Below are 23,920 nucleotides of genomic sequence, written 5' to 3'. Positions count from 1 at the left end.
TTTCGTAGATGGAACCTCATTCGGATTGACAAGTTGGGTGGTGTCTGGCACAATGGGGAGATGTGTACGTTTGAAAACCTCCAATCAGAGTATACATTAGAGGGGGGAGAGGCTCAGATACCTACAGTTGCGGCACAAGCTAAAATGTCATGTAATATGAGATATACAGGTGCCAGACTATTCGCTGTTGGAGGATAGAGTGTTGATGGATCCGATGGTGGGTAAGGCAATATATTTCATATATCGTAAGCTCATGAATAATTTGCTGGAGCAGCTGGGCCACTTACGAGCAGTGTGGCAGACAGATGTGGGTCTCCTGGAAGACGATGACTGGGTGGAAGCCTTACAAAGTTCTACAGAACTGGCTATTCGTACCCAGTTTCGGCTAGTGCAGCTTAAGATCCTGCACAGATCTTACATGGCACGCACGCTGCAGCAGAAGCTCTAGCTCTAGTGTGGCAAAAAGGAACATAGCGAGAGCATGGGGGCGGCGGAACCAACAACAGTGAGTGAATGGAAGCGGGACCTGGATTCGAGTCAGCAGGCAGACAAAGTTGTCTATGAGAGTTGCCCCAAAAAATGAGAAAAGGTCTGGAACATTTGGGAAAAATATAGTAGCACGAGGGGACGGAATTAGCGAACATGGAAGAAAATACTAGGAAGGGAGAGTGGTTGGGAAATAGACATGTACGGTATTGGTACAGTGTATTGCTTAGCATTGTCAAGATACCCTCTGGAAATTTGGATTGTAACTAAAGTGAAATGTGTACTACGTATTTGCTAAATAAAAAGAAATTTTAAAAAAGAACTATGAGGGAGATATGCAGCTGATTCTGTCTCTGCTGTAAACCTTTTTTTATACATGTTTATTGGACACTAGCAGCCCGCCCCAGCGTTGCCTGGGGCAGAAGGGGGCTAGGGGCAGCATTTCAGGCTTGCATGCACTCCTGCCCCGGCCCCCGCCCGCCACGACATTGTCTGTGTCCCGGACAATGTCGTGGCAGGCGGGGGCCGGGGCGGGAGTGCACGCAAGCCTGAAATGCTGCCCCCAGACCCTGAGCCTTACCGCAGTTATTCCGGCCCAACCTCCCGCACCGGCTCACTCCCGTCCCATGTCCCAGAGCCTTACCTGAGCCGCCGCTCCTCCCAGAGCTCCTCACTTCGCCGCCGCTCCTCCTCCTCGCAAGACTGAAATGCTGCCCCCAGACCCTGAGCCTTACCGCAGTTGTTCCGGGCCAACCTCCAGCACCGGCTCCCTCCCGTCCCGTGTCCCAGAGCCGCCGCTCCTCCTCGAGCTTCTCACTTCACCGCTGCTCCTCTTTGTCATCACGTACGTTGCGGCCAGCGCTACATCGTGGCCGTCAGCGTCGCGGCCGGCGCTACTTTTTTTAAAAGTTATATTTTTAAATTTACTTTTTTTTTTCTATAGCCTATGTCCATCTGCACACCCTGAGGATTACAACAATGTATTGGGTGTGTGGATTGGCGCTGTAGTTCCCGAGTTTACCTTGCCAAAAGGTTTGTGTTCTCTCTTTATAATAGTAGTATAGATTGTGCAATGGATGAGCACAAACTGCCTTAAACAAAACAGGGGTTAGATAGAATTTTTAAGCTGCTCGAACGAATAAGATCTCGATGCCACTACCCTCCAATCTTTGGCCATTACCTACCAAGAATGAGCTGTCCTCCTCTGAGGCAGCACTCAATCTTGGAGTTGTTTTTAATGATCGTCTGTCTCTGGAGAAGCATGTTAACAATATGGCTTGTGTTTGCTTTGCGCTGCTTCGTGGTCTTAGAAAACTGGTCCCTGTCCTACTTGCTCATGCTAAAGTAGATTGGGCTATTGTAATGCTCTCCTTTTTAGAGCTCCTAGTTACTTGATTAGGAGACTGCACATAGTCCAGGTGGTTGCAGCTAAATTAAAGTTAAATAGATCACGGAGATCCTCAGCTTCCAATGCTCTTAGGGCTCATCATTGGCTCCCTGTGGAGCAAATGATTCACTTTGTCAATTTGCAATGTGTTTAAAAGCCCTTCAGAATAAGGGCCCTGCACTGCTGCAGTGTAGACTTAAAAAATATGCCACGGTTCGACAAGGGGGATTCATTATCACAGTGAAAGCCGAACAGATTGCCATCTGGTTTGAGAGCTTTGACATACTTGCTGAAATTCATAAAAGCCTTGAAGACCTGGTTATTCTCTAAATAATGGAGGCCTGTGATGATGTACTGTTCTCAGTCTTTTCTCTCTCATGTAGACAATTGTTGCTTATAGCGCCAGGATACTAGTCTGGCCACAATGCACTCTATAAATACTAAAAATAAATAAACAAATAACATTGTAATTTTAGTGGTGGCTCAAAATACTGCTGCAGTCCACTAAAGGCATCTTAACTTTCAGGCCCTAGATACTCAGAGTACCTCTCATTGTGGACTTGCATGCAAGTTACAATTGCAAAAATACATCCTCCTATATATGCATGAATAGTGCTTCTCATGAGTTTCTTCAAGAGCCTTCCAAATTTGAGATGTAATGCTATTTTGCTCACAAAATCAGTATTATGGGAAAGCTGTGATTGTGTTGAGATTGCACCCTATGGAGCAGGCAGCTCATAACAAACCGAAGTAGATCCCGTACACAACAGCCTCAAAGCGAATGTAGGATGGAGAATAGTGGTCACAGACAGATAAAAGAGCATTCAGGAATTATAATAACAATTTGTTTGTAATATAGAATGGCAAATAGCACAACCCCTCAACGTACCCCACCTTGATGACGAGGGAGTGGGAATCTTGCACTCCAGCACGTGCTGCAAGAATTGTGTCAATGTGCACATGGTGCTGCATGACCTCAAACCTTCTTCTGCATCTTATACATAAATGACTTTACTGGATGAGGATAAAAACATTACTGTGGCGCCTACATGCTACTGACCAACAAAAACAACAAAAAATAAAATATAGACTGTATGGAAATAGCCAATGTTTCAGGCATCACAGGAAGGCAGTTCACGCGGGCTTTCTCAACTTCAATATAAGTAAATTCCCAACACAACCTTCGACTATCATCCTTCCGGTATTTGCCAGTTCGATACTTTCAGCTCTATTCGTATGCCTTAACACCATCCCGCACTAAGCATGCTATCAACTCTGGTTACCATCTCTGCCAGGCATCGCTTTAGTGATCCAACAGATACCCATAAAGCAAAAACTCAGACGTTTTGGAGATATAGGAGAAAGTCTAATGAAGTATCCATTCAATAATCGATCTATCAGATGGTTGCAACCATGTTTCCAACCAACTCTGACACTTCCCCTACCTACTTACCATTCCAGTCTGTAACACTCCTCACTCAACACTCACCATTCTGACATCATGCCAATTCATAACTAAATCCTGAACAGATTTCACCCTACAATGATTGCACGTTCTAATGCTGTGACACACATCATGTGCGTACCCCTATTCTCTTCCACACCCTTGGCTGTAACGCAATGGATCACAAAGCTGTACTGCACCATTTGGACTTCTAGCAATTGTTATATTGAATATATTTTATAGATGTTCTTGGGAAGTCATTACCAAACAAAACTGTATTGTTCTGAATCATCCTCACAAAGACAAGGATTGGTGTATGCAATTATCAAAAAATAAAGTATGAATGCATACACAAATTAAAAATCTAAACCAACAAATTCACTGAAGGAACATAGAAGAGAACACTAGATACAGGGACTGGTGTGTCAGATGCACACAGCCCAAATAGTAGTTATGTTAATTGCCAACTGAAGTTAAATACAAATGTTGGCTAATGAACAATCCTGATTATGAAAATATACAAAAAGTCTATTACATACCTCGGAGAGAATGTCAACAAGAGTTTTTCTAGGCAGGTCTTTCAGGTGATTTCTGTGTTCAGCCAAGCCCTGCAAAAGCTGCACACACTGCAGAAGAACCTGAGGCTCCTACGAAACAACAAAATAACAATAGATTATTAACTAGGACTAGTTTATGCCAGAATGTGAAACTGTACATCACCACTTTCTTCTGGGGTGGCTGGTACTTAATGTCACAATTTCCAGAGAGTATTCAAAGCCTGGCAGATATTTATGCATACTACAGCACAATGGTGGTTAAGAAAAAGGTATTTTTTCTAATCACAGCGGGCATAAATGTTGTAGGAGTGCCAAGACTTATGTCTTGTATGTATTAATACTGAATGACTGAAATATCTACATATATTATTGCTGAATGTCAACCCATCCTTTCCCAAGAATAATCATTTCTGATGCGAATATGGACCTTCACAGTTTAGTCATCGCCAAAGAAACAACATTTCCAGTAAACACTAGCAGATAATGGTGGAACCATTCTTAATCTCATTTGCTACCATGTGATTCCAGCACCTGCACTTTTCAAAAACATAATTTCTTAATTAGAACTGGGTCACTCACAGAACAAGAGACCTTGGTTAAAACGCACCTGAATTGTGAGTGAATAACTGTAGAAAGTTGTATTTCATCATCACAAAAACAAAGTCTTCAGACCACAGAGGCTTGTTCCAGATGTCTTCCATCAGAAGAAGACTAACACTGAAATCGTTATATGGTAATAAATCAACAGCCTATGTATAAAATTAGACTATTATTGTCTTTCTTTCAGGTGTAGGTCAGTCTTAAGATGTAGTCCTGATTCACTACCATACACTATAAACTTCTGTGCCAAGTATGTACAGCTCTGCCACACTGTATGCATCCCAGCTACTGCTTGAAAGCTCTTGCATGTTCTGAATTTTATGCACTTCACTTCTGATCAGGTTTTTGGTCTTCACTTCTTCCTTAGTCCTAAAATGCTTCTGTGTAAATGGGCCAACTTTTCATCGTAATACAGACTACAATGATGAAACAAGTGAGATCCAACTTAGATGCGGGGTCTAGACACCCTCATAGGGAACACTATTTTTAACACCAAATAAATATAAAAAAGCATTTTGGTGCACTCTTGAAGAAAGCCCTGTGAAATATTGTGACATATATTTGGCAGGCTTTGAGATGTCTATCATGGTCTTCTTCTGCCATTTTGCTCTTGGTCTTTCCAGTCTAGAGGCATACCTATCATTACAGAACAGTGAGCCTGGTAATCGTTTCACTGAACTACAAGTTCTTTTTATATGTCCATGAGAGCGACATCAATATCCTTTTAGTGATTGTGTTTTTTAAAAGAGTACATAGAGAGTTAGTTTAATTCGGTTTTGACAGCGAGGTCAACCAACATTTCATGAGCTGAGAGCAGTACTGATTAAAAACAACATATTAATTGCCTTTCCTGGAACCTGTCAGGTAGAGAAGTTACACAGAAAAAGACCAAGCAAGGTGACTGTTCTCAACATGATTGGGTCAGATTCAAAACTAAAGGTCAATTACCCACAGTTGATTGATGGCCATGTCATTGCTGTTGCATTCAGAACTAAATTCTGCTACAATCAACGCAATCGCAGTATGTGACGAAATAAAACCGCAATGGATTTGACCAAAAGTTGATCAGATGTGTTCTTCCTTTTGGTGTCCTTTAGTGGACTGAACCGGACTACCAGTGCTGAGGAGGCCAGCCACCAGATTATAACACAGACCACCTTGTAGTCTGTACCCTACCTGCCTGCATTAGACCAACTGGTGCCAAGACGGCAGAGGGTTAAGAACCTGTGGAGCTCAAGAGTAGAAACAAACCCAGAGGCCCACAAGGGCACAACACGAAGAGAAGAGATTGTCGACCCGAAGCCCTGTTCCCAGTTATATAAAGGCAGTAAGTCAATGCAGTGTATAAGTCTCGCCTACGCAGACCTTTAGCAATCGCTTTGGCTTTTCAGCCAAAACGTGCAAGCGTTCCATTGACTTCAATGGCAACGCTTGCATGTGTGTCGATTCACTTGCGGGAGCGCGCGGCGCTATATGGTAGCAATTATCGCTCCTGCCGCTGCTCGCAAGTGAAACGCTTTCACTTTTTTATCCAGTACTCACCCCCTCCTCTCGCCCCTCCCCCTGCTGCCTCCTTTTAGCGCGAGAAACGCGCTTGTTTAACTTTCTTGGCAGGTCAACGCAAAGGAGATCAACCAGATGTCAATAGCATCATACTGGCAAAGAGCTAGGTGTACTTGCTGCTTCAAGCAGGCAGCGATGTTATATCAGATAATCAGGCACAAAGTGTGCTATCAGTTTCGAAAATTACTTATCAGTCAGAGATAGCTAGCTCATTGTAATTCACTCCTACAGAGATGGATAAGTATAGACTCTTTTTGTAATACATGTTTGTGAGAAATTCACAGTCTTGTATAGTCATGGTTATACTTATGCTTTTAATATTGTCAGCACTGCTACATTTGAGCCCTCGCACAGGTGCAACCGTTAAGGTAGTTTCTGGCCAAGTGATAAAGCCTTAAATGGAGCGCGGGATGAAGAGTTTAACGAAATCTCAGATTCCTCCCCTCTCGCTTCAAACCCGGCACGGTGTGGGCTTTCAGTGGGTGAAAACGCCACTGCGAGGGGAAGGGAGGGGTCATTAGACATGCAAAAGCGAACTAAGCTGACTAGGGGGTGCATCATTTACACGTGCATGTTAAAATGTGAAAACAGGCATGTGAACAGCTGGCGGATGTAAATATACTCGCTAGAAGGTGTGAAGGAAGAGAGCTACTGGTTTATCGGTTTGTGATCAGTCATAAAGCCCACATTGCAGTAGTGACCAGTTTAAAATTAAATACCTGTAGAGGGGAGACAATCTTCAGCCAGTCTCCTCTGTAATCAACTGGTCGCTTCAGTGCCCCTGGTTGCTGTAACCAGTCACCTGGACCCCACCCCAGCCATCCCACTTTCAACCACAGTGCCCTGTTCCTGCTTCCAGGCCATGTTGCTACACACGTGTTTGCTGCCACTGCAAGTGCGCTGTTATGCGTGAGACGCTGCCTGCAGAACGAGAAGCTCTGAGCTCTAATCCTGGCTCTCCCCACTTAACCACGCTGTGTGATATTGGGCAAAGCCATTTATCTGCACGTGACGCAGTTCTGTCACCTGTCAAAACGGAGTGCGCTTATAAAAAAATGAAATGCTAATGATAAACCCGACATTAGTAAATGGGGATTATAGACGTGTGCTTAGAAACTTTGTCAAGCCAGCACTGTCAGTCAAGGGCATTGCCTACCCTATATACAATTTCTTAGTAAATGTGAAGAGGATAAATACTCTTATACCTAGAAATACTTGTTCATTACAAATTACTTTTTAAATACAAATGTACAAACTGGTGTTGTCAAAAGATTTACAATTCAGCACAAAATAGGAATTTCATATGTTGCAATGAAAAAGAGTACAATTAACTTGAGTTTTACACAGGACCAAGTACCACCGTTTGTCGTTTCCAAGCTCTCTTTATCACAAAAGGTTAATTACCCAAATTAACTACACTAGGTTTAGCGTCCATGGTAGAATTAGAGGCCGGGTGTACTTTTGTTCTAGTCAGAAAACAAGATTGCTATTTGCGAACAATTGTTTGGGACCAGAAACTTATTTTTACTAACCAATATATTTATTAAAAGGTTGATTTGCAACACGAGCAACTACGGTGTGTCGCAGTCCGACCTATCTAATTAATATTAAAAAGGCTGGTCACAAATTACAGCTCACTCCGATTGGTCAACATCTCTGGGATGGTGGACTGCAAGGGTAAATAGACCACCATGCCCATGACTGATTTCATATAAAGTAAGCTTCTTGCTTTAAAGCAGGCCATTTTCCTTTGGTGTTATAGGAAACAGTGTTTTAAACACATACTTGACAAATGATTGCATGCTTTGCCTTCTTTATATCTGCTGCAGAGTTTAGAGGGCCAGTGACTAAAGTATTAGATCCCAGAGTGCATGGCTCTGATCAGATCCCACCCTGGGAGAATCCACCATCTCACGCGCAGAGCTAGAGTTATATACGTTTTCAGTTCCATGTGTGAGTAGCATTGTGGTATTTGTACTACTGATTATAAGGGGAGCAGCAGGGCTGAAATGCCTAAAATGCAAAGCACAAATCTGGAGAGGATGAGCTAGTCATGCACGAACAGTAGAAACCTTTTAAATAACACTTTTTATTGGTTTTTCAAAAGTGTATAAAAATTCATCCAGACAGTAAAACATTAATCAAATCTTCATCTGGCGCAGGACAGAGTCCAATCTACCAGCAGAAACGTCATCAACTGGTACAGATTGAGCAATGGCCATCCGTCTTGCGGCATGCGAGCGGACTGAGGTGAAACAAAAAATACACATCTGCAAATACTCCTGACATTGCAAGCTAGGAGATTACCAGACAGTGTGCAACACGTTTCAAGAATGTTGTACTTAACAGGTCCTTGGCAAAGGGGAGTTTAATACGCCTAAGGTGTGAGGGGAGGGTCCTGTAGAGCACCTGTTTTGGCCTGCTCCGGATGTTGCGCAAGTTTCTCCCCTTATTATCGGAGGAGCATAGGAAGATTACAGTGCAGGCGATAATTGGCTCGAGAATTGATTATTCAAACATTCTTTATCTCGGCCTGCCAGAATATCTGCTTCAACGGCTGCAGCTGGTCCAGAACTCGGCAGCACGGGCAATCTTTGGACTATCTCGCCGTGCCAGAGCCTCGGGCCTCCTGCAGTCACTGCACTGGCTTCCCGCCCGGAAGCGGATAATTTTCAAGGCCTTGACTCTGGCGCATAAAGCTCTGCATGCCTCAGGAGCGAAATACCTTCAAAAAAGGCTTGCCTTTTACCATCCAGCCAGGCCCTTGAGGTCAGGATCCTTGTTCCTCGCCTCGGTTCCGCGTGTAAAAAGGGCTCGCATTGGAGGCCGTTCTTTTAGACTGCTGGCCCCCCAGCTATGGAATACGCTTCCAGTGGCATTGCGCAGTACATCAAATTTACTGGCTTTTAGGAAGGGTCTCAAAACCTGGCTTTTTACTTCTTAGTTGTTCCCTGAAGTTGTTTTTTTCTGGATCCCTTTTTTTTCTGTCTTTTACTTGTTATGTTATGAGATAGGTGTGCAAACCAAAGCGCCGGGACACTCTTTGAGTAGCCGTGCGCTATATAAAACTAAGTATAACATAACATAACATTAGTGGGGAGCCTGCTATCCAATCACAGGTGCGAGGATGGGAGTGGGTGCTGCCATGGATGTCATTTAGGGATCACCAAGGGTCGCAGCTGTGAACCCTGGCTTGCTCCTTGCGACCCCTGGCCTCAGAGGTGGTAAAATCAATGCCAAGAACGCAGGTGCTGTTCCGCATTGCAGATTCTCAACACAGTTTTCTATACGAATAGTGAATATTATCCCGTTATTCACTATTAGCATAATAAACTAGCATTGGCATAGCCAATCAGTCTCGCCTTTGGGACCTTATAAGTGTTTAGTTATCCAGCACAATATCCTTGGTGCAACAACATCAAGTTTTGCATGGCTAAACACTTATAAGGTCCCACAGGCAAGACCTATTGGCTATGCCAATGCTCGTTTGCTAGAGCTTGCACCACAGTCTATGGGAAAAAGAGATTGAAGTCTTGATGTGAGCTAAGACCAAGGTCTCACCCTTCTGACAGCACAACTGTTAGCTGACAAAGGGAACATGTTTTAATGAATAACCTTGGTTTCACTTTAGGAGCTAGGCCAGAACAAAAAACATAATTCTTAGGAAAAACACAGCAACTTAACAATAAAGAAATGGAGAACTAAAAGTGTCCACGCCAACTTTAAGTAAAAGGCAAATATTTTGTAAAAAAAATTTAAATCTCCATTGAAGGTGATGGGCAGAGTAGTAGTACAATAGCCCTCAGCCCACGCATCCTCCTACACCAATGATACTCATAGTACCGACTAGGGGGGGTGCAAGCGCCCCCTTGACCTTTACATGCGCCCCCTGGTAAACAGCAGCACTGGGACGCTGTTTACTCCAGTCAACACAAACAATAAACAATGTAAAATAGAGAGGCAAGCATTTATTTCAAGGTTAATTGGTGTTAAATAAAGGGTGTAACTAGGAAGCCCTGCACTACTTTACTTTAGAAACACCTTCATTTTTAAAGACCTCTTGCAGCAAATGTGTAAAAATATGATAGTCTCTTCAAAATTCCATAATTGTATTTAATTAATATGCAGAACCTTTTCACCTTAGTACAATTGATTATATCCGTGCTTTGAGAAGTATTTCAAACATGAATTTAGAAACATTAAATCTTCCCCCTACAACTCAGACAACATCATCAATAGTGAACTAAAGAGGCAAGTCAGTTGTTATGGGCACTCTTTGGTTGGCCTAGGTTCCAATTATACATGAACTACATTATAGTTTATTAAATCAAACATAAGAGAAAGTTTTGTGTAGCGCACACTGTGAAAATATGTATTTTGAGGTCCTCTTAGATGTAATAATGACAAGAAAGGAGAGAAAGTGAAATGATCACACAATTTGGTAAAGTGGGGAAGCCGGGATTAATTCCAGGTCTTCCATTGTTCAGTTCAGCCACTAGATGTATATTCTTCGCTTCGCCTACATCGACCTTACCACCAATCCCCCCCAACCCCTCGCTCTACTGCCAACCTGCTGGCATCAATGCAGCCCTCTGGCACATCACAGACCAAACTATTTGGCTCCTGGGAAAATGTTTGAGAGTACCCATGTCTTAGCCAGTGGTGCATCTTCATAGTTGGTGGGGATGGGCAAATGCAGTGGTAAGTGCCAACTTAGTAGAATTTGTCAGATGTTAAGAAGTTTGGCATTCTGGCAGTTGTCTTCGCCAAATGATTTCTCATGACTCCAGTCCTCTGTAAAAGACTTGTAGGTGGTCCACTACTACAAACATAGGGTTTTTCACAGTTCTTCCAGCCGCATAACAGTGATCCAGAGGCTTCTAGACTTGTGAAAATGCAACTCTAGGTTGCAAATGTGAGCTTTTTTCAATGATCGAGACCTCTACACAGTACCCCTGTCTGAAACCAGGCTAAAGTCATGGTCAAAGCCAACTTATCAAACAGTCCAACGATGCTCAAGTCATGATCCAAGGAGGCCCAGGACAGAGTCCAAGCCAGCCAATGACACGGTCCAAGCAGGATCATGACAGAATCTGAGCAGGCTTATTATAATGAACAAGGCCTTTCTGAGCATTAAGGTCAAGTCAGAAAATATGCACAGTCCTCCAGTACGAAATCAGGTCCTGGGAACAGACATTGAAATGCACTCTCCCAAATGTTCCTCAGTTAGGCAAATGTTAGAATACCCGCAGCTGGCAGTGGGGGCCTTCTATCTTTTGTTTTCTTACTGAACTAATTTTGGGCAGCTTCCTGAAATGTCTATCCTAGGGTTCATACTCCAAAGGGACAATGAGCCATACTCTTGGTTTTGGAATATGTTGCACATTGTATCAGATTGGGCGAGAGTGGCACACAATGTCATTGTGAGGGAGCCGACACCACCAGTACCTGGAGAGCGTTGGTAGAGGGGCGTACCGTAGGATCACGCCGACCTGATGCATCCTGGGACTTAGAGGAAACGCAGAGCAGTCGGTCACTATCACCATGTACTGTCTCCCTACAGCGAGACCACGGAGAAACCCCGGAAGTGGGCGGAGACCTACCCGGAAGTGAACGGAGCCCTCCAATGAAAGCGGGGGAACCCAGGAAGTGTTTGTCGCGGACCAGCAGGGAGAAGGAGGAAGGAGAGCTGGAGAAGGACGCCAGAGACCGAAAGGAGCCGGAGAACGATGCGGAAGAGCAGGAGAGTACCGGACCTGAAATCGGTGAAGAAGAAGAAGACGAGACAGAGGTGCGGTGGACCTAAGATTGGTGGTGTCCGCCGGAGGAGGCTGGGGAGCAGCTGCAACTCAGGAGAGTTGCGGCTGAGCCGGTAAGTGGTACCGCCTCTGGGGACTCGGATGGTGACGGCGGGAGGAGAATTAAAGGGAGGGCAGGAGAGAGGATTATACTGACTGTAGTTTTTTTTCCGTTTGCCAAAAAAGCCCTAGGCACCATACTGACTGCCTATAGTTTTCTGTTTTCTATAGCGCTATACCGTTTGCTTAAGAATTCTTTAGCGCTTACTGTCTAAGAGTACACGCTGATATTCCTGCCTGTAATTGAGTAACTGAGTGTATAACAGAGGGTTCAGACCACCAACCCCATGGGATTTAGTTAGTTTCTGACTCCCAAATTACCCTCCCCTCCTATTCCTAGCATTTACCGATGCAGGTTTTCTTTTTGGGATAAAAACATTCCCGTTCCCATCACTGATAAAAGTTACCCAGGCACAACCAACCTTCCCCTCACTTTCCAGGTGTGGTGACTTGTAGCATCTTAAACACAATCTAATACAGAGAGTCTGACTGTTCCCTCTTTATTTCCCTCTCTATGAGCCTCCGGGGAGATCCCAATCAGAGTGAAGAAGAGCCCGGAACATCGTCACCTTCAAGTGGTAGCAGCTCTCCACTTGGGGTGGCCAAAGAAGACCAGGAAGAAAGACTTACTGTATTAGAAGAAAACCCTTTACCAGTTAATAAACCCTCCACTTTTGGAAAATATTTACAGCCTCCTCGCCTGTTTATCAAGCCCGCCCTCTTAAAGTCATACTGTCATGTGGCAATGTAAGAAGGAAGTTAATGTGTTTAGGAACAGGAAAAAAAAAACTGTGCACCCCATCGCGGACTGCATAACTTATATTTTGTGCAAGTCTGGCGGACGTATCTCCAAACAGATTACAACAATTGGAAATACTACACAAAATCACTACAAACCAGGGATGCAACTATCATTTGTGCAGCACATAGAGAGGCACCACAGCCCGGAATACAAGGAACTCACTATTCCCCAATTAAAGCGGTCTTTAACAACTAAGCCATCATCATGTGGACCCATTTTCCTTTCCTGCATTACGATACATGGCCCCCTTGGTGTGCCACTGTGAAAAACTACCAACAGTCTGATAGCATGTTCTACATAGAGTGAAAGAACAGGCAAGTGAAAGAAAATCTAATTTCTAAAGGAAAACAAGCACTGGCGTTGCCAATAGGTCTCGCAGTAGGAAAGTTGGAGCTATTGGTTTTGTAAATGACATTTTATATTTATATATCGTTATTGGCATTGTCAATAACAATATATAAATATAAAATGTCATTTACAAAACCAATAGCTCCAACTTTCCAAATGCGAAACCTATTGGCAACGCCAGTGCTTGTTTTCTTTGCTTAACGACTTCAGTCTGCCCTCCCCCACGTCTTTAAGAGAAGCAGCCAACCGTCAATGGAAAACGTGTGGGGCCGGAGAGAGAACTCTATATATTTTTTTTAGTACCTGGGTCAAATATACAGCACTTCTATTTACAGGTCCTGGCTCAATCCTGAGACTAGGCTGGGAAGCTCTTATTTGCAAGAGGGGAGACTGCTCCCGCTGCTGCAGGCATTTCGAGGAGGTAGGCAGGGTCACTGCGGGCTATTTTTTTTATTCACTGTGGGTAGCAGGGGGGGCTTTACTGTTGCACAATTGATAGCCTGAGTCACCTACTTGGCCTGTTAGTGACACTGGTGCATGAGGCATTGGCAGTCCTCCCTCGAGCCTCGGGCCATGCTGAGCTGGAGTCGCTGTTGTGGGGGGAGGGGCACTGCAATGCCGCTGTGGGCTTCCTTCAATGCTGGGGCGGCAGGGCAACTTGTCTTTCATCCGCAGTTCACCCAGTCAATGCCGTTTGGTGGTGTTGCTTCAAACAGGGGCTACAGCAGCCTTCTTTTTATTGCAGACCATGCCTTTCCTTGTGGGCACTTCTCCTCGTAGCTGCAGGGTAGATGCGAGATGTCAGCAGATGGTGAGTGGAAGTCGCTCTGTAAAGGGGGTGTGCATAGCGGCGTCAGTCCAGTCTATGTGCTTAATTTTTTACTTTCAGGGAACTGCGCTGTTCTTCTCACCTCTCTGTGATGCCTGTCCACACTCCCCTCTCGCAGTGGGGGACTGGTGCAGCTAGTCCTTTGGTGGGTGCCATCTCTTCTCCCAAGCAGGCACCTTATATGTGGGGGGCTTATTCAATATTGTTGCGGCACACCTCAAACATCGAGGGTGCCCTCTGTCGCTGCTGCACTCTCCCTGTCTGGATTCTCTTGCTGCCGGACCGGTTAGCACTACTGCTTCAGGGGCCTTATCGGTGGATGCAGTTGGGTTTGTTGGGTGGCCGTGCCCGGTCAGCCTCGGTTGCCATCAAGTTGCCAGCAGATGTTGCTGTTGGTGGTTGTTGATGTACAACAAAGCCAACAGTTGTGGCTTATTTAGCTTAAGCAGCTGACAGGCACTGATAAAGATAGACAACGAGAGCTTAAGAAAGAAGGTTTAGAGGGAAGGTGGGCAGAAAGCCTGCATTCCTACTTTTAACAAGAGCGGCCGGGAAACTGAAAGTACGGCCGGCAAGCCATGAATAATTAGGGGAGTAGAAGCCGCAGAGCACACGCCAACCAGTCCAGGGCAGGGTAAAGGGGATGTTGCTTTTCCACAAAAGGCTTCCTGTTTACCCAAGCATTTGAGCCAGGCAACCTCCTCTTCGTCGCTGAATGCTGCCATTGTTTCAGCATATAAATGCATACATGGGCTATAGAAGGTTCTCACCGCTGGCAGGCGGCAGCCTGTTTGCATTGAAGGAGTTTGCGTGTGGGTGTGAGGTTAACCTTTCAGACGTACATTTTCACTCACATTAGGAAGGAGTTCTACTGCATAACTTTGCATTTTACAACAAATCACGCTCCATTAAAGCAAAGTTTGTCAAAGAACGTCAATGCAGTAAGCAGTAAAACATATAACGCGATTCCATCTTTCCCCGTATGTACACGTTAGCCAGCAGTGAGGTTGCGCACGTAATTGCACCATAAATACATCGTATCTCCCTCTAGGACCTATTTGTGGTTTTGTTTTGTGCAGTCGGACCTATTTGTGGTTTTGTTTCGTGCAGTCAAGTCTCGCGGGGCGAGGGGGATTCAATGGCTTTACAGAGACTCCGTCACAATACGGGTAACATTAACATGCAGCACTGGTGCAGGCAGGAATATCACTGCATGCAATATTTTCTGCATAACACAAACACTGGAGTGAAAAGTATATAAAATACTATGAATTGTAACACAGCGTTCGACAGAGCACAATATTCAGTATGCCCAGCGAAATAGTAGGGCAGTTCAAATCGCCCAAGCAAGAGATGTTTCCGGAGAGGTTTTTAGATTATGTTTTAAAGGCCTTCTGAGAAGCGCATATCTGGAGTAAGGAGGAGGGGAAACTTCTAAAATGTTTGGGCGAGCAATGAGAAAAATTGTACCGCATTGCTGTGACTCTTCAAACATGGCGTTTACTGTTGAGTCTCGGAGCGCCAGAGAAGAGTTTTTCCCGAGATGCCGGTGTACTCGGGAGATCCACTGAGCAATAGTTGATGCACCAAGCAGACCATTTAGTAGATGTACCTCGCTTCAAAAAGGTGCCCATAGAATGTGTCCGGACTAATAAACAGCTGTGACGATGCCCTTTAAGTACCATCGAGTAGGGATGTGTCGTATTTAGAGATTTTATCACTGACAGAAGCTCAAGTTAGACACGAAAGTTCTTAGCCATGTGATTAATGTGGCTATGGAGCTTACGCTTCTTGTCCAGGACTAAAAAAACATGCATTTAAGGCACATAAAGTTGCGGAAAAAAACGTGAGAAACTAAAATAAATGAAAAAAATGGGTGAGAAATAGAACAAGAGCGGCCGGGAAACTGAAAGTACGGCCGGCCACCCATGAATAATTAGGGGAGGAGAAGCCGCAGACCGCACGCTGGGAGAAGCCCTTTGATGTGGTGGCGGCCGTGAAAAAATGCAATTAGGAGGGAGGGAGGGAGGGAGGGAGGCTGATGTGGTGCTTGTTTGGTCACATGATTCACGTGAACTCAAAGAAAACCGCACCAAAAAGCCCTTGGTTTGACGAGCATTTTGAGCATTTGAATTCTCGCTCCGCTCAATGCGCATGCGCATTGATAGGTCGAGAGACCTAAAAAAGTAAGCTTATTAGTGGGAGAGTACCGCCTGAACTAAAAGTTAGCCAAGTGAGATTTGAGGAATGTCCAAAAAGAAAATAACTTGTTTTTATTAAAACGGTAATAACAAAGATTTTCTGTTTCTAGGTGTTCTTCAAAATTCAACGTGTTCCAATTAAACTTTCCAATGGTACTAAAGTCATCACCCTCACAAGGATTAACAGATGGAATGGCCTTGTTGCCATGAAATGCTACTCCGAATCCATTGGTAAACACTTCTCACTGCACCTATACATTCAGAAAAGGAAGAAGCAATGACGCATTTAGAGACTGCCTAGCGCTGTGAGAGAAGTGTGTGAGGCACTAACACAGTGGTTGACCTGCTGATACTTATCTGCCATAAATAACTAAATTACTATGACACCAAGTAAAATAGAAACGTATTATAGAAAAGTAGGTTTACCTTTGCATTGTCTGCCAAGTTATCACAATCAACCATTCAGTATCCATTATAATACACTCTTGATTAGGTATAAAACCATTGTGTAGTCCTGTATTTAAGTTAAAACCACATCGCTGTATTTTTCAGAAGTGTGAGCTGATATTCCAAAATAGACACCTAGAATATTATTTTGAGTATAAGTGGGAAACTAAGTGCCAGTTTTTGAGGTTGGAGGAAAGGCTGCTCATTCACAACGCATGTTCCGTCCATTGTATTTAGAGCGCCATTGATTATAATTAGGGCTCCCGGTTTTCCGTTTAAACGGATATTTACATATAAATACAGACGGAAAACTATTTTTCCTTTGTCTGTATTTATATGTAGATGCGGTTAAATACTAGTAAATGTTACATGCTGCCATGCTCCAGCCAAGGTGACTTGTCACGTCCCTCAGCTGCAGGCAGGCAGGCCCCCCTCCCCTGCTCCCGTGTGTGGCAGCCTGGGCTTCCCGGGCACACACACAGCCGCTCCCGAGTACTTCACAGGTCTTTAAAAGGTCTTTAACTTGGTAACGAGGCTTTGTTGTTTTGTCACCACTTGCAGAGCCCCTGTATCTCCAATCTAGCTATTGCTGGGAGAGTCAGCCTCCCCCCCGCCCCCCAGAAATCAGTCTCTAGTTGCTGGAGATTCCTTCTAATTAGGGTATTTTTTGACCTGCTACCGTGCCCCTGAGCCAATCATGGTTGGGGCTGGAATGTTTAAGTGTTTGTGGCCGGGTTGCTCTTGTAGTGCACTGTACTGTCTCGTAATCTCCCCATGACTGCCAATAATGAATGGGTCCTTGTACTATGAAATTTGTGCAGAAAGGTAAAGCGCTCAAATACCTCGTGCCAAGTTTGCGCTATATAAATCTGCAACAACATGTGGCTGCAAGAATAATCCGGCCACAAACTTGGGAAACACTCCAGCAACTGCAACTTCAAAGCCAAGCAAAGCTTGATGGCAGCTTCAGTCCACTCACAGGGGCTGGAGCGTTTGCCGAGTTTGTTGCAGGGTAGTTCTTGCAGTGCAGTACACTGTGTACTGTCATTTAATCTCCCTGTAACAATCTAAAATGATATGTCCTGTTACGTAACTAATGCACATGCTTGTTTATTTACTTGTGTAGTTAAGAAGAGTGGTGAGAGAGCTGAGAAACTTTGTCATGAGGATAGGGAATGACGGTTTGAAGGGCTGAGCCTCTTTTCACTCATGCCCTTTTTAAATATTTTGTGAAAAATTCTTTAGTATTAAAAAGAAATCTACATCGGCACATTTCACAGAGTTAGCCTGAATTAAGTGCATACGATAAATAAGCAACAACTATGGCTTTGTTCTATATAATAATAAAAACGCTTCAGTTCTGACATAGTGAGATTGTGAAAGAACTATAACTAATCCTTTTAAGTTACATCAAAGCAGCAAAGGGCGATACTGATTTTTACCCCACCCCTAGGGTGAGGGCAAAAATGGAGAGCCTGAACTATTTTGTAGAACTACTGATGCTGAGCACCGGCAGGACCCAGCTCACTTAAAGCCCTGAAGTTAGGCGGATCCCCTCCATTTGTTATACATTAACTGGGGCAGTAGTTGGCCCAGGGGGGCGAGGTGCCTCAAATGTACCCTTTTTGGCTGCTGCTCAAAGAAATTGAATGTATTTAGTCTCGGACTCCTTTTTATTTTGCTTGATGGGTCGATATTACTTGTGCAGGCCGGGGCCACCCTGTACAGGGGTCTCATCGCTGCACCCTAGTTTCAAGGGCACCCCAGTGGAAGCCTTGAGCCAGGAAGTCAGCTTTCTGATTACATGAACCAAGCCTAAGGCTCAAGCACAAACAGGCTTCAAAAGAAGCAGCGGCAGTGCTCACCTGAGTGCACAAAAGCAGCAGCTTATTTATTTTACTGCAAATAATCACTGTGACACCTGCCCATCTTTCATAAGTGAGGTCTGTTTTGATCTAAAAGAAATGTCTGTAGCTTCTCACACATCACCCATATTAAACAGAAATTAAAAGGGACACGGTGGACATGGTCTATTTAAATGCGGAAAAATACTAGCTGCATCGCTGCCTTTTGATTGCGGCAAAAATAAATGTGGATAAATACAGGCGGAAATGGCAAAAAAATAAATACCATAAAACCGGGAGCCCTAATTATAATGCATTTGTAATACAGTGGACAAAACATCCATCCCATTTTTAATGGAATGCCATCCCCTCTCCATCTCTAAGGCCATACTTTGGCTCGTTTACTTTTCAATTTCCATTGTGAAACACAGATGATGCATAACATCAGAGAGCTCTAGAGATATTTATTAATTCTGACGATACCCAAGACCTTTTGATTTAACTACATTCTATCTATAATATACTTACTGATTAGGGGCTTCATATAAAGCCAGTCATCTTCATGTTTTATTTATTTTGAAGGGTTTGTATAGCGCGAACAAGGCCCTGGCGGGTATCAGAGCGCTTTACAAGGCAGATGTAGGTGATGGATATAAACAAAGAAATAATATATGGTATACTAATACAGAAGTGGAAACTATTTCGAGGCAATTACAGAATAGCAGATATATACGTGACTGTTTAAAAGAAAAAATTCAAGTGAGGGTTAGTTGATAAACATATACATAAGAATACTATAATTTACAGACTAGCAAATATATGTGTGCTTGTGAAGAGTTCAAGTGAATTTGCTTTCACTTCTTTTTTGAAAAATGCTGCGGATGGGTTCTGTCTCGTTTCTACGAGCAAGGCATTCCAAATCCTGGGAGCCATTCCCGAGAAGGCACGGTTGTAAGTATTCTTCTTAGTAAATCGTTGAGGTTTCAGTAGAAGATTGGAGGAGCTCCTAGTGATTCTGTTGTCACCCGATAATTCCAATTTCTCCGCTAGGTATCTCTGGGTATTGTGATGCACTGCCTTGTGTGTCATACAGGCAATTTTCTGATGGATTCCGGCCTCAAAAGGTAGCCAGTTGAGGGCACAAGGGTCGGGGGAGATGTGACAGTTCATTTTAGAGCCTGTGATGAGCAATGAGGCTCTTAGAGGGGCCATCGTCGATATTGGAAGGCCGCAGAGAGCAACCCTCCCATAATCCACTCTGGGAGTTACTAGAGCTCGAACTGCCTGTTTGAAGTCATTTGCAGGTATGAAGGGTTTCATTCTTCTCAGGGTGTTCATCTGAAAATGTGCTCCTTTAGTTGCAGCGCTGATGTGATTCTGCATATTTAGCTTTCTGTCAGAGTAATTTCTAGCGATTTTGCAGTCAATAATGAGAGGTTGACCGTCGAGTGCTGTTAGATGCTTCATCCACCCGCGTATGATGGTAGTTTGGTTGGGGGGAGCAATTAAGATCGGTTTTGAGGGTGTTGAGTTTTAAGTGGTTTTTGGCCAGAGAGGTCTGCGTTTTATGCACCGTTGAGTTGAGGGATTTGATGTCCTCAAGTGATTGGAAATTAAAGTAGAGTTGTGTCCTCAGCGTACATGTGGTAGTGGACGTTTGAGGAGTTGAGAATCTCTGTGAGAGGTTCCATAAACAGATTGAAGAGTGTCTGGAGAGGGAAGATCCCTGAGGTACTCCTTAAAGAGACTGGGGTGGACTTGGATAGAGATTGATTGATCTTGAATCTTTGAGTTCTCTTTTGAAGGAAGGAAGTGAACCAGTGTAAAACCGTTCCCGATAGTCCCATTCTGTGTTTCAAGAGGTCTAGTAAATTGTTGTGTTTGACTGTGTCAAACAGGATTAGTAAACAGGCTTCGTTTTGGTCTAATATTTTTAATGTGTCATCTATTACGTGGGTCATGGCTGATTCGGTACTGTAACTTGTTCGAAAACCAGACTGGAATTGGTCGAGCTGGTTGAAGTGATCTATATGGTTGCTAAGCTGCTTGTGTGCACATTTTTCTAATAGTTTGGCCAGATTAGGGATGTTGGATATTGGACGATAGTTATTCAGGTCTGATAGGTCCGCTGATGGTTTCTTTAAGATAGGGGATACCTCACCAGCCTTGAGGATGTCTGGGATGGCTCCTTGCAGCAGAGAGGTGTTTATAATTCTCGTCCATAGAGGCACTAAACTTTGAGTGAAGACTAAGGTAGTTAGCTGGGAGCAGGTCTGAGAAGTGATTGGATGGATTCAGGGACATGAGCGTTTTTAGAATAGTTTCTTCGCTGTAGAAGTTCATGCAGTTTACGCTTATTGCGTCATTCACATTTTGATCCCGCCTACTACAGCTTACAGTTTGGGACAGCGAGTCAGCCCTCTTCAGTTATCTGCCAACTTCACTGAATAGGATAGCATTCTGCTCCACACAAAGTAATTCCATCCAGTGTCCTAGACTACTGTGGCAATGTGTGCTTTTTAAGACCAAAAACTACTTTTGCATTTAGCCAGTTTCTGTTGTTTGACCCAACAGCTTCCCCCAACAACAAAGCTTTGAAAATCCATGTACAAACAAGCACCGACAACACCAAAAGACTGGACCTCAACACCAAAGCAACTGACTATGCCAATATTTGTTTTTACAATGAGACTCAGCCTGATTACGAGTGGTGTATGCAAGACTTACCAGAGGTAGACGTCCGGACTGGAACAAAGCCAGCACTCCGAAGAAGCTTCCAAATGCAGCATTTCGCACAAGTTTCTAAAAACAAAAAAAGATTAAAGGGGTGATTGAATGAAGACAAATTGTTATCAGTATAGCTGTATGTCTAAACGTAGCCTTGTCAGCACAATAACATTTACTTTCATTTGATTATGAAATGCTGCATCCTAGTTTCTGGCGTATGCCCGTCTCCTGACTGCTCCAACCCAAATAGGAGCGCATTACACTTTTGTGCAGTGCAATACCACACAAGGCCTGGGTGCGCTACTAGTTAAGAACAGCTACTCCCTTGAGAACGAACCAACAACCAATCAGGACCTGGGTCAAAGGTCTGACAGTTGTACCATAAAAAACAAATATATACACACACACACAATATATATATATTTATACACATACATACATATTAACATACATATACACACACACACACACACAAACACACACTCTGCTATCACCTCATATGAAAAGAGCCCTAGTGCACAATAAAACAAAGTGTAGTAAAAAGATATATGACTGCAGATTGGGACTCATTTCATAAGATCCTAAAAATATTAGATATATACTAAATATTTACAAATTGTGTTCTCCGAGGCAGTGGATGCGTTAGTATTTCATGCAGACCAGATGTTTTATTTTGCATCTTGTTGTTATGAATTCATAATGAGAGAAACTGGACAGGAAAATCTGCTCATCCATGGCATAGAGAGCTTGCAGGCTTTGGCACCGTTTTCATAAATGCAGGTTTAACTTTCTCAAGAACACACATAGATCAGGACACAACGCAAAATAGTCTAAAAATGTTTACATTTTACTTCTGTTCCACACACTGCTGTGCACGTTTACAGTCTTCCACCACCTGGCTTACGCCCTTACAGAAAATATGATGGGACTCAACTAGACTGCTTTCCAACGTTGACAAATGAAGGGCTGTGGAACTAAATTGGAAGCCAGATCTATTACAGACGGCCTGGATAGGAAAGTGGTGGAAAGAACAGTGTAATTTCCCTTATATTATGCATAATTCCTAACAATACACTTACAAGCATTTTCATTTTAGTGCTCTTTTCAAAGAAAAGCCACTCACAGTGCTCTTTATATGCTTGTGTATGATGACCTAAGTGTCGCAAAATCTTTTAAAACGACAAAAAAAGATTTCCTTACCTTTTTTATTTTCTCAGGGTTATGTTTTTCTAGAATATGATCCAAAACTGAAGACAGCGGAATATCATCAAAGGACTGTAAAACCTAGCAGAGAAAGCAGGAGAATTTACATTACAGGTCTTGCTTGACTCGGGTCACGCTAACCCCTTGGTTTGATATCCAGAGCCTATACTTTTAAATTGCAACTGTTGTACTTCAAAGACATCTACAATTCACTTTAGTTGAGATCCCACCCCTAATGTTACTGCCTTCCTCTTCCATCTGCCCCCAAAAAGTCAATTTCTTTTATCACAGGAAAGAGTCTTTCAAATTAAAAATCCGAGAGCAGAGCTACTTGAGATCGTGTTTGAGTACATAATATATTTCAAGGACTAGTCCGAGCAGAGATGCTCAGGAATAGGCATCCCCTCCCAGCTACAAGGCTAGGTTGGTAAAGAGACATTTTAACCAACACATGGTGAGAATGGTGCCCTACCTACCCAACCGTAAAAAGTAGTAGCAGCTATAGAATACACAAACATAGCCTTTTTACTGGGAACAGGAGCACTGATGCAGGCGTTAAAAAAAATGGAAGAAAGTATTAGATGAAAAAGAATGGATATACTACACTTTTTCCTCTACTCTCCAGACACCCCAGGGTGCATTTCGTTAACCAACATAGATAAGCTATATGTTAAACGTTTCAGCCATATCTACTCTGTTAATAAAGGTTGACAAAAGCAGACGTACATCAAAATTCTTATAGTTCTCACCAACCAACCCACAGTAGTCCAACTTAAGACTAGGAGGACTATTCAACTGTTTTCACAAAGGAAAGGCTATGCACCAGAGGGAGGATTACAGTTTTTGGAGACAAGAGAGGGATTTTCAGGACAGACAAAGCCTCTCATGTGGCTCCAACAACTCTTAGTCTTGTGATCCTTCACAACTGACATCGGGCTGTTCTTCCAAAGAAAAATAACAAGCAACATTCATTATGCTCTAGTGTTTTCTTCCTGTAGAAGCTTTGACCTATAAAGTATTGTGTCAAAGCTTTACTTGAGTAGGCAACCCTACACCAGAGTCTTAACCGGCTACAGATATTGTAGATGTAAACAAGTCAGCAGGCAGTTTACATTGTTCTTTAAAAATACGAGGCTTTTACTTTCTTCGACTTCCACCCAGATCCTAAAATGAAATTAAAAAGGGCCTGCACGATTTTTAAAGTTGTTCCCTTCACACAATCAGTCTAAGTCTGCTCTGTCTTAAAGACGTCAAGAGGCACAAAAAAAAGATAAATAAGCCAAAAAGCTGAATGGTAATATTTAAAGAAACTCCGTCACCTCTCAATCAATCTCTAGAGCAGCTTCTTGATCCTGGAACTCTGTTCCAAAGGAGTTGAAACTGTTCCTTTTCAAATGTCCTCGACGTTAACCCTACAATTACAAGTTCACATAGTTATACTGCTCCCTCTACCCCTACTCTGCACAATCCCTTTTTCATACCGCCTTTACTCTCCACTGCTTTTTCCTATTTCTCGCTCAACAAATTCACCCAGCTTTGAACCCTATATCTTTCACACATATGTAGCTCAGCTCTCACATTTTCATTGTGCCTCTTCTTTTTTTGCTCTCCCTACCTACTTTTG

General features: G+C 43.4%; 1 protein-coding gene across 1 annotated transcript in view; it reads right to left on the bottom strand.

Moving 5' to 3' along the window:
* MYBBP1A (MYB binding protein 1a) overlaps window positions 1-23,920 on the bottom strand; it is a 517,888-nt gene that overhangs the window by 462,253 nt on the left and 31,715 nt on the right. The window contains exons 3-5 of the mRNA XM_086954610.1: window positions 22,294-22,377; window positions 21,094-21,168; window positions 3,857-3,964 (exon numbers count right to left, since the gene is read on the bottom strand). Of these exons, the coding sequence (XP_086810736.1) occupies window positions 3,857-3,964; window positions 21,094-21,168; window positions 22,294-22,377 (267 nt within the window). The remainder of the gene's footprint in view (window positions 1-3,856; window positions 3,965-21,093; window positions 21,169-22,293; window positions 22,378-23,920) is intronic.

The sequence above is a fragment of the Lissotriton vulgaris genome, chromosome 2_1 (assembly GCF_964263255.1).
Source record: "Lissotriton vulgaris chromosome 2_1, aLisVul1.2, whole genome shotgun sequence".
NCBI classification, from domain to species: Eukaryota; Metazoa; Chordata; class Amphibia; order Caudata; family Salamandridae; genus Lissotriton; species Lissotriton vulgaris.
Note: the sequence above shows the minus strand (reverse complement) of the source record. Positions and strands in the feature narration are given on the sequence as shown.